Source organism: Gouania willdenowi, chromosome 11 (genome assembly GCF_900634775.1).
Source record: "Gouania willdenowi chromosome 11, fGouWil2.1, whole genome shotgun sequence".
Taxonomy (NCBI): Eukaryota; Metazoa; Chordata; class Actinopteri; order Blenniiformes; family Gobiesocidae; genus Gouania; species Gouania willdenowi.
Genome location: NC_041054.1, coordinates 6,129,902 through 6,145,264, shown reverse-complemented (window position 1 = coordinate 6,145,264; position 15,363 = coordinate 6,129,902). Strand labels below are relative to the sequence as shown.

The window sequence follows — 15,363 nt, the reverse complement described above, 5'->3', positions numbered from 1 at the left end:
AAGTGATGTTACTCAAACAGAGAACAATAGTCAGCAACAGTAGGTTACTTTGTTGGAGCGTGAACCACAGTCCGATAAAATCCAATATTCGTTTTCTGGCCGATATCGGACCGATATCCGATCGGGACACCCCTAGTATCAACAATAAGCAAGTGCTTCAAACAAATCTTACAGTGATCGACCAGGAATGAAAATATATCAAGAACATGTGAACCAAGGCTTCCCTTTAAATAGTAAAGGGGGGCAATCAGGAGATTAGTAACACCTGAGTGGAAACAGATGGGAGGAATGGGCCCTAATCACTCTCTCAACCCATACATGGTGACAAGACAGGAGTGCAAAAACACACAAGACCCATTAACCACAGACAAGGTCACAAACAAGAGCTTAAAAGAAGCAACTCATGAATAACTGAAAAACTAACAAAACAGGACTAACAGAAGCAAAAAAAAAACCCAGCTGAAAAACACTTGAACTGAACTGAAATTACTCTGACACGCCACAGAAGCAACTGAACACTGCTCGGAAAAAAGACAACAGATTCCCACTAAACATAAACATGGAAAACAAGAGAATGAATTCATACTAAATGTAACTACAACGGATTCCATTCAAACCCATAGAACAGGGTCATGGTGACAAGGCAATTTATTTACCACCACCCTAATCCAGTTCAGATGAAACCCCTCGTGTATTCGACACTTCTAGATGGTTTTGTTGTGGATGTTTCACGCATGAGGCATTTCCTGTCGTGACCAGAGATTGGCATTCTCACCCATTAGGAATTCAAAGCCCTCCCCACAGATTCCTGGGCGTCAGACCACATGAATATCTAGAATCTGACAGCGTTTCAGGTCCTCTGTATGTTTCATTTCTTATTTTACAAAAGCAGGCAGTCCATGCAAATTCTAGACGCTGGTGTGCAACCAAATCTTTATGTAGCTGCAGTTCTTGGTTCATATTAAATGTTGAACAGAATAGAAGATGTTAGATGGTGTATTAGGGAAGGTGCTGGCACATAATACAGGGATATAAAGAGTCCAGATCGCACAGGCTGTCATATTTACACGTCGTCGTTGACACAGTTCTGTAACTTGGCCGTGTTTTAAAAGCAAATTCTTAACATCTCATCTGTGAAATCACTCTGGAGAAAATCAGTTTGCACCTGATACTTTCTGCTCTCGTCATTAGTCAATGACAGCACAGGGCAGGGAGACATAAATCACATTACTGAGCTGAAGATGTGACCCTCGATTCTTTAATGTTTCACTCTGATCATGGCTCGCTCCGCCCGTGCACGCACACACACACACACATTCAAAGATGGGCTTTCATGTACGACTGCCTGAGGGTGTCGTGTTGGCTTTAAAAAAAAAAACATAACATCTGTAAAGCATTACAGCTGATTATAGTGGTCCTTCAGTGCAATCATGTAAAATTGGCACGAGCAATAGCTGACTGTGTATCGTGTATGTAGGGGGAAAAAGAGACGATGAGGCCGCTGATGACGGCATGAGCCCCATGGCTGCATACACACTGGAAAACATCCACTTAAATGTGTTTTTTACTTGCAAAACAGCAAAAAAAAAAAAAAAACTGTACCATAGGCATGTATGGCTTGAGTGTAGGATCTCTGATGTTATATATGTTTTTAAACAGCTTGTAAAAGGGGCCACAGAAAGCATAGTTTACTTGCACCACTTAAAGCAACAGATGAGCGATGTTTCCCACTTAGTTAAAATCAACAAAATCCAGTTTGACTGAAAGGCACAATTAAACATCTGTGCGAGGAGACACAAAGAGGATTCAGTGGTGTAAAGCAGAGAGGTTTGTATAAATGGGACCATACAGTTGTTTAAAACATTATTATTATTAAGAAAGATATAAAGCAAATTAGTTTTAATGGTAACATTCACACAATTATTGATGACCTTGTTTCTAGTGGTGCAAAATTTCAATAATCTTCAGTTTAATAGTCCTGGTCTTTTGTTTCTTCCTCTTTGCCCTCACTGAAACACATCCTACGGAATGCAGAAGAAGAATATTTGATTTGAAGTGTGGTCAAATCCCAAGCTGTCATTGCCCTCTTGAACTTTAATTATGTTATGCTCTGTTTCATAAACTGCTGACAAACTCATGACTTTACGGTCAGGTTTTCTTTTCCTCAAAAGATCCTGTGCCTTCTTTTTCCTTTGACAACTTCGAATACAGAAGAAGTACACTAGTGTGTGTGTGTGTGTGTGTGTGTGTGTGTGTGTGTGTGTGTGTGTGTGTGTGTGTGTGTGTGTGTGTGTGTGTGTGTGTGTGTGTGTGTGTGTGCACGCGCGCGTTGCTCCAGCTCTCATAACTTAACTCGGTATACAGATATAATAGTAAAGCAATTAAACAATTATAATGAAACAATAATAATAACACTAAAACATTACATTACTCAGAAAAAAAACTCAAAGCCCCTTCCTAAATGTGTTTAGGCAGAAGAAAAAAAAGTACAATAAATGATAGCAAGTAAAATAGTGTGAATATAAAATTGCAACTGCAGGGCTCCAACAGCTTTAGTCAAATTAAATTCAAGACTTTCTAAGGCCCTTTTATTGCCATTTGAAATCAAATTTAAGACTAACTTCACAGTAAACATAATTGGGGGAAAATGCCACATCAATTACATAGGGTTAAGGTCATTTTTTTCCTAGTGTCTAGTGCTGATGTGCAACTGGCGGTGCCCAAAGTAAACACTGATTTAAGACATTTTAATGACAATAACGGCCTTATTTTTAGATTCATGAATTTAATGCCTTTCAGTTTTTAGTTTAGGCCTTATTGATCATTAAATCGAAGATCATTTGCATGGATAAAAGATGTAAAAGGTTGAAGTTGCCACGTAATGTTTGTTTCCATATCCACTGTAAACACTGAATTTGTTGACTTTATTGCGCATTGCATTGTGGGATGTGAGGTCTCGCAGATGAATGCATAGAATTGGTTTTGCTTCATTCTGATGTCACAGGGAATACTGGGAACAAACTAGAACAAAATGGCGTCAAGCAAATCTCTGTCCTCCTTGTCTGGAGACAAAATGCAAGAAATCACTGTAAAAATTAAGCAAAAACACATCAATACATCGGTCTACAAGACTCCACATCCCACAATGCAATGCACAAAAATGCCAACAATTAGTGTTTACAATGGAGATGAAAACAAACTTTCAAGCGGCAAATTCCACTGTTCTCCTTTTTTCTTTTAAGTAAATAATGATTAATTCATTCATCTATTAGGGATACGCTATAACTGAAATAAAAACAAATATTGTGAGTAGCAGCTTATTTGTAAGATATAACTTAGAGGGATTAAAAAATGGAAAAAGGCTCTCTGTGATTCAGATAACAGATGGCAGTGAATTCCCATATTGAGAGCATGTAACCTTCCTAAAAACATTACCCGCAGACAAACAAGGCTATACACGGCATGAAATCAATACTTGATTGAGTTATTGACTCAAGCATCCAACAATAAACAATTATCTAGTGTCTCAACTTTCACGTGGCGCCTGAAGAAATCAAGAGCGGAGAGAAGCGTTTCTCATTCTAGCCAAAAGTCCCTCAAAGATAGGGATGGCGGTTCCTAAAAATCACATTCAAATGGTTGGAGATTCATGGCAGTGTGACCCAGTACATGTTGGAGAGTTTTCCTTTAATTAGGCCTTGAAGACAACTCCTTTTAACTGTTGTCCTGAGAGCTAAATTAATTACAGAGACAAAGCCCATTCTAGCTCATGGCACAAATGAATCATTGCAGTATTTGGGAAACGAGCAATGCTCCTCAATCATGACCTGATGAAAGAGACTCTAAAGTCCACCCTAAAGTGCTTTCGCAGAAAACCTTTATGAGGGTTATCGTAACTCTGAAAAAAACACACACAATCATCTGAGACATGGTGACGACATGTTAACACTTTATCTCCCAGTTGTTTCGCTTCACTCTTCATTGAACTTCCTTGGGAATCCAGACATAACTAATTTGATCTTAGCAAGCCATCAACCCCCATTTACTGCGAGCCATCAGGTCACTGATTCAGCTAAAGGACAGTAACATCCGTCGCCATGTATAAATGAGTGTCTGGGAGTTATGGCTAATTAAGCTAATCACTACATTGGGAGTTGTGCCAGAGCTAAAGGGCTCAAAAAGACAGACATTTAAGTTCAATTTTAATCAAATTGATAAACAAAATTTCCAGGATATACTGTATTTATTTTGATTAAAAATAATCAATGATAATATTTTATAAAATTGCATGCTTTTATACATTCCCTGTATTTATAATATTTTCTATTCACTTTGTGTCTTGTTTTGTCTCATTCCTGACTCTTCAGGCCTGAACTTAGGGATGTGCAGGGAATATCTACAAGCAGCTTTGTATTGACGTAGTGATTGGCTAGTGTGTGTGTGTGTGTGTGTGTGCTCAGCAAGTCTAATGAGGTAACAATCTCCAGTTTACTGAGGCGACACCTGCAGATTGAATTTAGGGTTTTACAGGGATCGCCATGTTCCCAGATGACGAAAAAGATACACCCCAATGTTGTCATTATAGAAAAATACAGCCTTGTTACCAATTTCTGATAGGAGCACGAGTGGAGAAAAAAAAAAACATAAGTTTCTATGAATCAGGCAGCAATTCTCCAGGAGTGAAGTGTTTGTTATCCTTTGAAAAAGAAACGCTAGTCTTGTCCTCTGCAATGCGTGTGTGTGTGTGTGTGTGTGTGTGTGTTTGTTCCTGTATGTTATTAAATGAACGCTGCAGCAGCTCATAGACGCAATGCGGTCCGGCCTTTGAGCTTGAAAATTCATTCCCACGTCTTGCACTAATGAACTCAGACTAAAGTAGTCATGAACAGACTACATGGATATAATTACCTAAAGTAGACCGTGCTTGTAATGCAATTGCATTCAGCTGTAAACAGTTAAATTGTCCAATATGGCTATGAAGCCGCAAGAAATGCGAGACCATGACTAGCTAAAGTGCCTGACGTGCAAAATAATGAAACACTATCTCGGCTGTGAGAAGTTTCTGAACAGGATGAATTGCGACGGTGAGGAAGGTCAACATCTGGTAAACACAAAGGGTGCAACATATTCAAAGTGGAAGCGCAGCAAGTTAAAACTCAAGGAAGTTGGATTTCAGAAAGATTGAAAACCTAAACCCAAAATTTGGGGTTTGATCAATAACACATAACAAGTTACTACATCAAACAACAACATCCAGCTCTCGTCCAACACCACTTACTTCTTCTCATAGGACATTACTAAATAATAAATAAAACCCATTGATTTAATGCAACTGTATATAGCAAATAATCAGGTGGCATCCATGTCACATTCAAACACAACCAAACGTTTGTAGCAAAAGATCAGTTGAGAAATCCTTCAGGAACAACTTGAGACGCATGCATTACTAGACTGAAGAAAGCAAAAGATCAAAGAATAAAAGTCTAACATTAAAGGGTGCCTGTAGTACATTTAAATTGCAAGCTCTAGCAAACGATCAGAGAGAATACTAGAGGTTTTGTTGGGTTAATTTCTTTGCATGTTTTTAGGACTGCCAAGTTACGGGTTAGTGTTGTAGGATGAGTTGTGATACAATCTGTGACCGGACTATATGGTGGCTGATTACGGTCGCTTCTGTGGAGCCACCAACAAACGCTAGCATGAGTGGCTGATGGTGGCTAACACAAGGTGGCCGAAGTTTACGAGTAAACGCAGACTTTAACCTTCGAAATGAGCTTTTTCTTCCTGTTTGGTGAGTCACAGATTGTGTCACAACTCATCCTACGACACAAAACACGGCAGCAGACATGTCTGACAAAATAGCAGATTGAATGAGCTCCTGGCTGCTCTAAAGGGACTTCTAAAGAAAATAACCCTAAAAAACATTTAGTATGTTTAATGATAGAGCTTGAAATAAAAAACTGCTTTAAGTACCCTTTCAAGATTTTGACCTGCACTTACCCCAGACCAATGGTTGCCTGACCAAGCCACACACAGTTCCAAGGTTATCAACTTCAGTATGTAAGATATCATTTGGCCACTAGTGGCTATGTTAAGGCTCCTTTTACCCAAGGACGGAATCGATTAATAATAGACATCCACGTTGAATTTTAATGGCTTTGAAAGTCAGCTCCGACTGGATAACACCATTGCTGAGACTTAAGGAGTCAATAATAAAACTCATGCCATTTTAAAAAATCTTGAAGCTGTAAATCATAAATTAAACTGAATCTGAAGTAGTTGGTTGAGGAGATCAGAGCATTTAAACTATTTTTTTCAAATTGGATGGCAAAGTATGACAACTAAATATATACTGTAGATATAAACAGTAGGGCTCTTGAATAACTAAAATAAATCTCTAAACTATATACACTATAAATTTGGCCTTTGGAATCATAGCTCAAACATGTACCTTACAACGTGTGCTAGGTTATTTACTGCCATCACTATAAATAGACTCTGACACTAACTCGAGAAAATTACGTAAACAAAACGTTTCCTTTTTTTTGTCATTGCGCTTTTGATCAATTTCTTATCGACCCAAAAATCTATAACACGATTCTTAGTTGAGGCTAGAGAGCCTCTGTGGTCAGTGTGGCTTTGGGTCAGAAATCCATTAACACCACGCGTAATCATTGGCCTGTCAGATTTTGTTACGCTAAAGTAGCTGATGGCTGGTCCACTCAGCGAGGCTGTTGCCTGATATATTTAGCTGTTTGGTTAATAGAACAGTGTGAGAAACGTGACATGGTGTGTTGTGGGAGGAATACTGGTATAATGGTGAACTGACACGGTGTTAATATGCCAATGATATTTCACTAGTGACATGAGCTAAAGCATCTCCCATTCTGTCAAACAGATTTGTGTAATACTAGTACAATACACCAAACTGTATCATTCAGACGCGCCACCACCACTGGACAAAACATAATTTCTGTAAACGAATGCATGAGTTGGAATAGTCTTCCAATCACTGTTCGAGACTGTTCCACCTATACAGCTTTTAAAAAAAGAGCTGGAAAATGGTTAAAAGCAAATCAGTCATGTGATCCTCTATTGTCGATTTTTTAATAAGAAATTGCTTCGGTTAGCTATAAAGAACGTGTGTATACTATGTCCGTGTCTGTATCTTTTATTGTCATTGTCTTAAATTTATGAGGACTACAGATGGAAATCTGGCACATCTACACAAAGTATTATACTGGTGTTCATTAATCTGCATTGTCCTCTCAAAATAAACTAAGTAAAGTATGTAAAGTAAGTAAGTAAAGTAACTGCAGGGACGCATTGCTGCAGGTCCATTTATAAGCAGCAAAAGAAAAGGGGTCCCAAATATAAAGACATCAAATGTCATAGACAAAAGGGGATATTTGTGTTTGTGTCCCTGCAGGATGAGAGTAAGACACGCCTCTTTCGCTCACTTCTAAAAGCTCTTCACTTTGATTTCCCAAACCAATTCCCTGATGTCGTCCCTTTTATTTTGCTGTGATAAAGCCAATGTCAAACTAACACTTCGCCTAAGAACGCACCAGATAACTCATCTCATTTAGATCAGGGACATTAAAACTTGGCCAATAAAGGAGTTTGGGAGTGTGTCAAGCTGTCCGCTTACTGACACATGCAGAAAGTAGGAACTAGCAGATGACTTGAGGTTTAAGCTCTTCTCTTTTGCAATATCATGTGTTGCATTGATAAATCAGGCTCCTCATCACAAACCCCAATTAAGGACTGCTTCAGAGACACCAGTTTTATATATGTATATACTTTAAGGTTATACATTCTCCTAAATGTTTTCTCATGCTTCATTAAAAAACAATGACCTTTTGTTTCTAATCTTAATCTTATTTTCCTATTTCAGTTCCTGCATAACAACACTAAATGTTCAATTAAATTATGCAATATTTGTTCATACAAAAAATATTGCAGAAAAATGCTACTTACCTACTTAGTTTTTTTTTTCTAAATGTTGGTTGAAAATGTTATGGGCTTCAATGCAGTAAATATGTGTTTCACAATTATTTAATACAAATTAAATTTTGGAGTTTTTCTGGGGGATTATTAGACTGTAAACAATAATGGACTATATTCTAAATAGAATTGTCTGGGTATTCGTGAGCTGTTTACGTGTGCAAAAAGGCAAGAACTATTAGAAAATACACAATGAAGTCCATCTAAAGACACCATTTTTGGACAAAATTATGTTAAACAAGGCTAATTCCAAGTCCCTACAGCCATGTTTTAGGATTTAAAATAGTGCAGAGTAACAGAAACCAGTGTGTTTCTCTGCTGCTACATTTTCTAATGCTCCACAAGGAATTGTTACGCTTCTGTTCAGCCATTCCATCTTTCCCCCTTTAGGGATCTTCATTTCTGCATATTGAAAGTGGAAATGTATTCACTTCGATTGTAATTACAAACCCACTGGAGGCTAAATTTCTCGATCTCTGCTTGATCCACACTTGCTTTTCTTTTCCCCTTGTATTCGTTCTCTTCTCCAGGACAGACTCACGCTGAGCTGGTTCTGCCTTCCCTTTTCTTTCTGGTGGGCATTCTTTGGTAATAATATGCCTGGAATTACGTTAGTGGTTAAACAGGCAATAAAATCCATGATGGGAAAGACGAGGTTGAAAAAAAAAAAGAGAGAAAAAAAAGAAACTGTAAAATGAAGGAAAGCCTGCTTTAGTTTGTTTGTGAACTGTAGCATTTATTTTCTAGGAAGCTTGGCTGTAAATGCTGCATATGATGCTTAAAAGCTGGAGCCTTGTCTTTGTTTAAAGTTAGCGTTTGGATTAGTCATCTGAAACCATGGCAAATCCTTTCGGAGGCCAGAAGTGTTGGCTAAAAACAGCATAGGATTAAATGCACAAAAGGAGATAGCGAGTACTTTTCAAAGAAAAACAACTACTCCTGCTGTCAGATGAAAAGAGGCCAGCTAAATTTGAGATTTTTTGAGGACAATGGGTGTAATTCATTGTTATTGGTCACTAAAAAGGAGTCCCCTTAGTTGACAACCGTCAAAAACAGTTGACATCCAATTCTGTAGGGCCTAGGTTCCCAAAGTGGGCTATGCAAATTGTCATGGGGTACTAGTACTAATGCTAGGCTAATGCTAATGTTAGCTAATGATAATATTAAACTAATGTTAATGACATGGTTAATGCTCTGTTAATGTTATTGTTAGGCTAATGCTAATATTACTGATAGGCAACTGCTAAAGCTAGCAAATGCTAATGTTAATGCTAGACTAAAGGTAGCTAAGGGTTATGCTAGGCTAATAAACCTTTTCACACTCTCGGAAGTCTTGCTCTCATTCAGTTCTCGCGCGTGAGCTCAGTGGTATAGAGGGATAAAGACAGCGAGTCTGACAGAGATTTAGATTATTTTTACCGCTAGAGCGTTGATTCCTTGAAAGATTTTTTGCAAAAACGTAGTATTGGTCTCCAGGGCAGAAATGTCGAGTTCGCTGCTAAAGCTAATGCTGCACATGAGCTGAAAATTCAGGTTGGCTTTTTAAACGGTGACCAATCAGCTGATCAGTGCTGTTTCACTTATCGGCCTGTCAGTGTATCTTGTGCACTTTATTCAAATTTCAAAATTTAATTAAAATAATAGCTTAATAAAAAATAATCATGGACCTGGTTAGTGAATGGTGGACCTTGTAAATTTATCTTTTCAAAGTGACAACTCATACTGTCCTTTTCACACTCGGAAATCTCGCTTGTCCCATCAATAATAATAATACATTTTATTTATAAGCGCTTTTCAAAAACTCACTTTACAGTTGTTAAAACAATTACACAAATCAAAAAAAGAAACCTACAATAATAAAGGTAAATACAAAATAAAATATATAACAATCACAAGTTAAATGCTTGGGAGAAGGAATGTGGAACGGGGTCAGCTCTACGCAGGGGCAAGAGGGGGCAGTGCCCCCTCAAATCAAAGATTATTATACCTTACTCCATGCTCAGATTTCACGAGATACGCATCTATTACACTCTGTTGCTGCACGTTTTTAACACGTGTTCAGCCACTTGTCATTTTACAGGAGACAGCTTAAAGGATCATCCATGGGGCGGGTTATAGGGAACATACAAATATATTTTTGTAGAGTCCAAATTATTAAAATATAAGGATCTGGTGGATTTGCAGAGTGTACAAATTCAATATAGGACAAAGTGCAATGACTTACCTCAAAATGTACAAAAGTGTTTTACTCAGAGGGAAGGTGGGTACTGTATATGTTGCGAGGAAAACTAAATTTCATGGTATCAATGGTACACAGTAGGAAGAAAGGTTTTTGTTTCCGTACAAGGGGTGAAACTGTGGAACCGCTTAAATGAGCAGCTCAAGGAATGTCCAAATATAAAACAATTTAGGAAAAGATTTAAATAAATTTTTTTTGAACGTTAGAAAAATGGAAAGGAAAATAAGTTGGTTTAGTTGGAATTTTCGTTGTTAACATATTGTTTAAATGTATGAAGACTGTATGTGTGCTTGTGTTATGAAAGAAAGTGGATAAAATCAAAAGAAGTAAACTATTGTATTAAGACTTTGGAAGAGGGGTTGGAATTAATAAGTGTTAAACTTCATCCCACTCCTTTCAAGCAGCGGTGAATTTTCTGTTTTCTTTGGATTATTGTCTTATGCTGTACATACTGTACACTTTTTCATTGTGTGCTTGAAATAAAACTAAACTACTACTACTCTTAGCAAGCAAGCCGGCCTGAAGAAGGTCCTTTTTAGGACTGAAATGTCGTGTTACCGGCTTGCTTTTTCTTCCTTTTGGCTGTTTTACTCCTGTTATGGATAGCATGAGATATGAGGGTGGCCACCGCCGCGCTCCTCAGACCGCTTCTATGACAGAGGCGAGTGGCGCACCTATGCGTCAGTCATACGGACCGGGAGCTGCCGGTCTTTGATAGATAGATAAATAGTCCCCAGCTATAAGAGGGTGTGCACACTTTTGCAACCTCATTCTCTCAGTTTTTTCATTTTTACTTCACCTCCCTGAAAGGTTTCAGTTTGTTTTTCAATTGCATTGTACAGGTTATAGGTCACATTAAAGGTGGAAAAAGTTCTCATCTTGGTGTCATTTTTTTACATCACAAAAATCTGGCATTTGAACAGGGGTGTGTAGACCTTTTATAGCCACTGTAAGTACAAAGAAAGAAAACCCAGCCAAATCTTTGTTCCCTGCTCTGTGACTGTGACAGCAACATGATTGTAATAAGATTCTTTGATTTGGCAAGTGGTTTCCAGTCACATCCTGGAAGTTAAGCTGGAAAACCAGATAGCACCAATAAAGTCAAATCAAATGGATGGCAGAGCAGCAATTAATTCAGTCGATAATGACAAGTGTCTCGAGCTCAATTAGTTCTCCACTGCACTGCCAATTTAATGGCTGGGTGAAAGAAAAACAAATTAAGTTGCAGACACAAGAGGAGAGTAAAAAGAGGCGATGATGAAGTGTACGATGGGAGGACAGAAATATATATATATATATATATATTTTAAAAAAGTGAGATAAAATGTGAGCATGGACGATAATAGGCACAGCCAAGCCCACAAAGACAATTCCAAACAATCACAAAGAGAACTGAGAGTTATTATGAGAAAAGTGACAGTACTCACAGATCTATGGAGAGGGCAGAAGATGTAGTTTGTGTTTATGGTCTGAGGAGAGTCTTTTTCATGTGATATATATCCTTGCACACTTGCAGGGTTATATGAAGGGCCACTCCAGTTCCTTTGGCCATTGCTGTTACTGGTGGGCCAGTTGGAGCTCCATGCTGCTGTTTTACGGTTTCTGTAACCCCTCCCAGCAGTACGGGGCTAGGGGAAAGGAAAGAGAGGAAAAACATTAGTGTAATCAAAAATAAAAGAAGAATATCAAATTCCTGCCTACAGAGGCAGGTGACAAATGCAAGGTTTCCAGGCCCAATCCGTACCTTTAGAACTTTCAAATGGCCCGCAGGAGAAAATAAAAATGAGAACAAATGCTTTTTTTCACTGCGTGAATCACCAAATAATTTAGTTTTCTCAGTCCCATGAAACTCATGAATTAATTAAACTCTGAGAATATCTGCAGGAGTTTGCTGATGTATTTTCCTGTGTGTGTATCACACAGTCACAAAATGTCAAAAGAACTCTCAATTGTTCAAAAATCCTGCATTGTCTCAATACTATTTGCACAGAATTGCCCTAAAATACAGAAAAATGTGTCACAAAATCAAGAATCTTCAAGTGCAGATGCTGCAGTTACAAATATACATCATTTATTTGTTGATATTGTCGGTGCCTTACAAACTGTTTATATCAGTTAAACATGGAAGTTCAACTAGGGCAAAATCACATTAACAAATGCTCTTTTTTTCCCAAGCTAAAATCTACAGCACTCTTATAATCAAACCGCTCCGTATTTTGCCACGAGTGAAAATCAGTTTGAGGCCCCTGATCTACAGCATGCAAGAACCAGCGTCACACTTTACAAATTAATTTGGGACAAAGAAAGTTTGTGGTGATCCAGATGAACAAGACTGTTCTTTCACTTTCTATAAATGCTAACTACTCGGTTCTTTATCTATGTCAAGTCAGCTGAGACAAGGAAACTGCTCCTTCTTTCCAAGATTACTTGTTGGCAACAGACTCCCAAACATGACTTTTAAGTGTTATGTATGATTAATTGATTATGATTCATGAAACACATACTTTGGTACCAGGTGCTGGACTTGTAAAAAAAGATAAAAAATTGTATAAAAGATCCTCAGATTAGAAAACTTGTTCAACTGTACTTAAACCACAGCTCAAAATTGGCTTCTGAGAAAAATGAAGAAAACATTTTTGAGGCCAACAGGAAGTTATGTAAGCCATTTTATAAAACAAATCCAGTTATTGTGAAAGCCATGATAAATTGTGAATGATTTCATAGGTCTGATTTGAAAACAATTTGGAAGAATGAGCTTCATAGAAGTTGTTAATTGAGCCCAGTTCTGCAGGAGATTTCGTCCCGTTACAAGGGAGATTTTTTCTCCCCACTGTAGCTGATGCATGTGGAACTGTTGGGTTTTTTCTTTTTTTCTTAAGACTTTTATATTTTGATAGCGCTTCAAGATGATTATTATTTTAATTTGCACTATATGAATAAAGTTGAATTGAACTGTTACTTATACATCGTGTTACCTTAAAATTTCTGTCTGCTTAAGGAGACAAATTAAATTATACTACATGCAAACTGAGAGCAAACCAAAGACAAATGCCCTTGAAAGCAGCACAGCTGTGCGTTGGGACTGAGCAATAACGGTGCTCTGCTAGCGCTGGTGGAATTTTCACTAAGGTCAAAGGTCATCCCACACAGGGGTTAGTGAAGAAAAGCAATGACGGCAATACTGATTCGCAGCTGTGCCGAGAAAGCCTGCCGATCCCCAGCATTCACACCTGGGGGGGAAAACATAAGCCCCACTTCAGTCTAATGCTTACAATATACAGGATAATGACAAGTTTAGGCCTAATGTTAATAAAAAGCAGGAGGGGTTCATTTCCCTTGAGTGGGATAAATGTATTTACTCAGTACATGCAAGAGTCTTGAGTAACACGTAGTCCACTACAGCATGGGAAAGTAAGCAGTGGGAACAAAACAGTCAAAATTATGATGATTGACTCTCAATTCTGTCCGTTTCAAAAATAAATTGTAAAAGCTGTAGCAAGTTGGTATCTTTATTTTATTTTAGTGAACTGAACAATTTAGTCAGAGGGTCAAAATTGGCAAACTGTGTGTGGGCTGAACATGATGTAAGAAACGATACACTGGTATTTACACATATAGCTTCCTGATGCAAAACATTGAGTGCTGGAGAGATTGCGCTCCATTATCATGCCACTGTAAAAGTTAGAGGTAAAAGATAGCCTCAAGTGCAGTTCATTAAGTAGCCATGGCCACTGGCAGTAGTTTAGCACAAGTTGTCACCAGTTCATAGAGTTTAAGTGCTGCCCAAAGCTACAAAGCAACCTCCACTGGCCCTATAAACGTACAGAATTCAGCCTGAGCAGCGACATTTAATGTTTATGCAGCCAGGTAGTGATGTCGAAGAAGGCTCTCAAGTGAGTGACAGGTGAAAAAGTTTCATACACAAATTAATTTTTAACCAAATTGATTAAAGACAGGTACACACTACACAGTGTTTGCAGGAGTGATGCCTCTGTAACATCAGGACAGTTATTTACTTTGTTGTTGTCCTTAATGTGTTTCTAGGGCACAGGCAATAAAAACATTTTCATTTCTTAGTTTAAAAGTGGAAACATTCAGCGATTGAAAGAATAAAACCAACCACCATTGCATCGACTACACCTAAAAGCATATCCCCAGTATGTGTTCAGGTTAATATCCTCTGTGGCATTATAAAACATAATCGTATTAGGTGTCATGAATAGAGAATGTGCATTACCCTTGGGATGTGAGATGTTTATTTGCCTAAGCATATGAGGAAAATGTATCTGCAGTACGTTATCAGCCCCATTTATTAGTTGAGGTGAAATGATGCTTCACCTCTAGCTGTAAAAAAAAATTGAAGGGACTTTGCTGCTCCATTAATACACTGAGATGATTCAGAGCGTAGAAACGCTCTACAGTCCATTTTTCTGGGGTTAAGTGATCCCTGTCCTGTTTTCAGTCTTTGTGGTGAAACTTGCGTGGTGATTATGAGCCAGGGGAGAGGCCATGTGAGCTATATGTACTTGTGTGTTGGGTTATTCGTAGGGATGGGCGATATTATTGGCCCACCGATATTATCGGCCGATATTTGCCACAAAATGTACAGTGGTATAGATTCTCTCTTAATGTTTGGACTTCCGGATCCAACCTTTCAACACCGGAAGTACCTTCTAGAAATGGCTTGTTAACCTAACACCGAATGTTCACTGGATATGTAACTACTCCATAAAGTCTACGTTGCGTAACTGCTGTGTAATCCCCTGGCCGTCAATCCCACCACCTCCATCTGTGATGCGTATCTGTTGCAGCAACAACTCAAGGGATCTCACTAATTCACAGGTAAATGCGCGATATAATGCGTTTGTTGTAGTCTCTACAAAGAAAACCACAAAGCCACACAAACAGTTAATTGTGTCCTTCAAGAGGAGCAGAAGAAAATAGACTCAGTACTGCCGTGTAGATCTTCCAGCAGACCCATGCGACCCTGGAAAGGAGCAAGCGGGTCATGAAATGGATGGAAATACAATGCGCCTTGAACAAGAAACCGGATGTTTTATTCTGTGTAGTACTCCCTGTTCCACACAAGCTTATTTTTGCTGAATTTATGCGGCTTT

At 38.4% G+C, this 15,363-nt stretch overlaps 1 protein-coding gene across 2 annotated transcripts in view; it reads right to left on the bottom strand.

Moving 5' to 3' along the window:
* rbms3 (RNA binding motif, single stranded interacting protein) overlaps positions 1–15,363 on the bottom strand; it is a 365,750-nt gene that overhangs the window by 283,598 nt on the left and 66,789 nt on the right. For both annotated transcript variants that reach the window (XM_028460582.1, XM_028460581.1), the window contains exon 3: positions 11,674–11,874. In XM_028460582.1, coding sequence (XP_028316383.1) covers positions 11,674–11,874 — 201 coding nt within the window. The remainder of the gene's footprint in view (positions 1–11,673; positions 11,875–15,363) is intronic.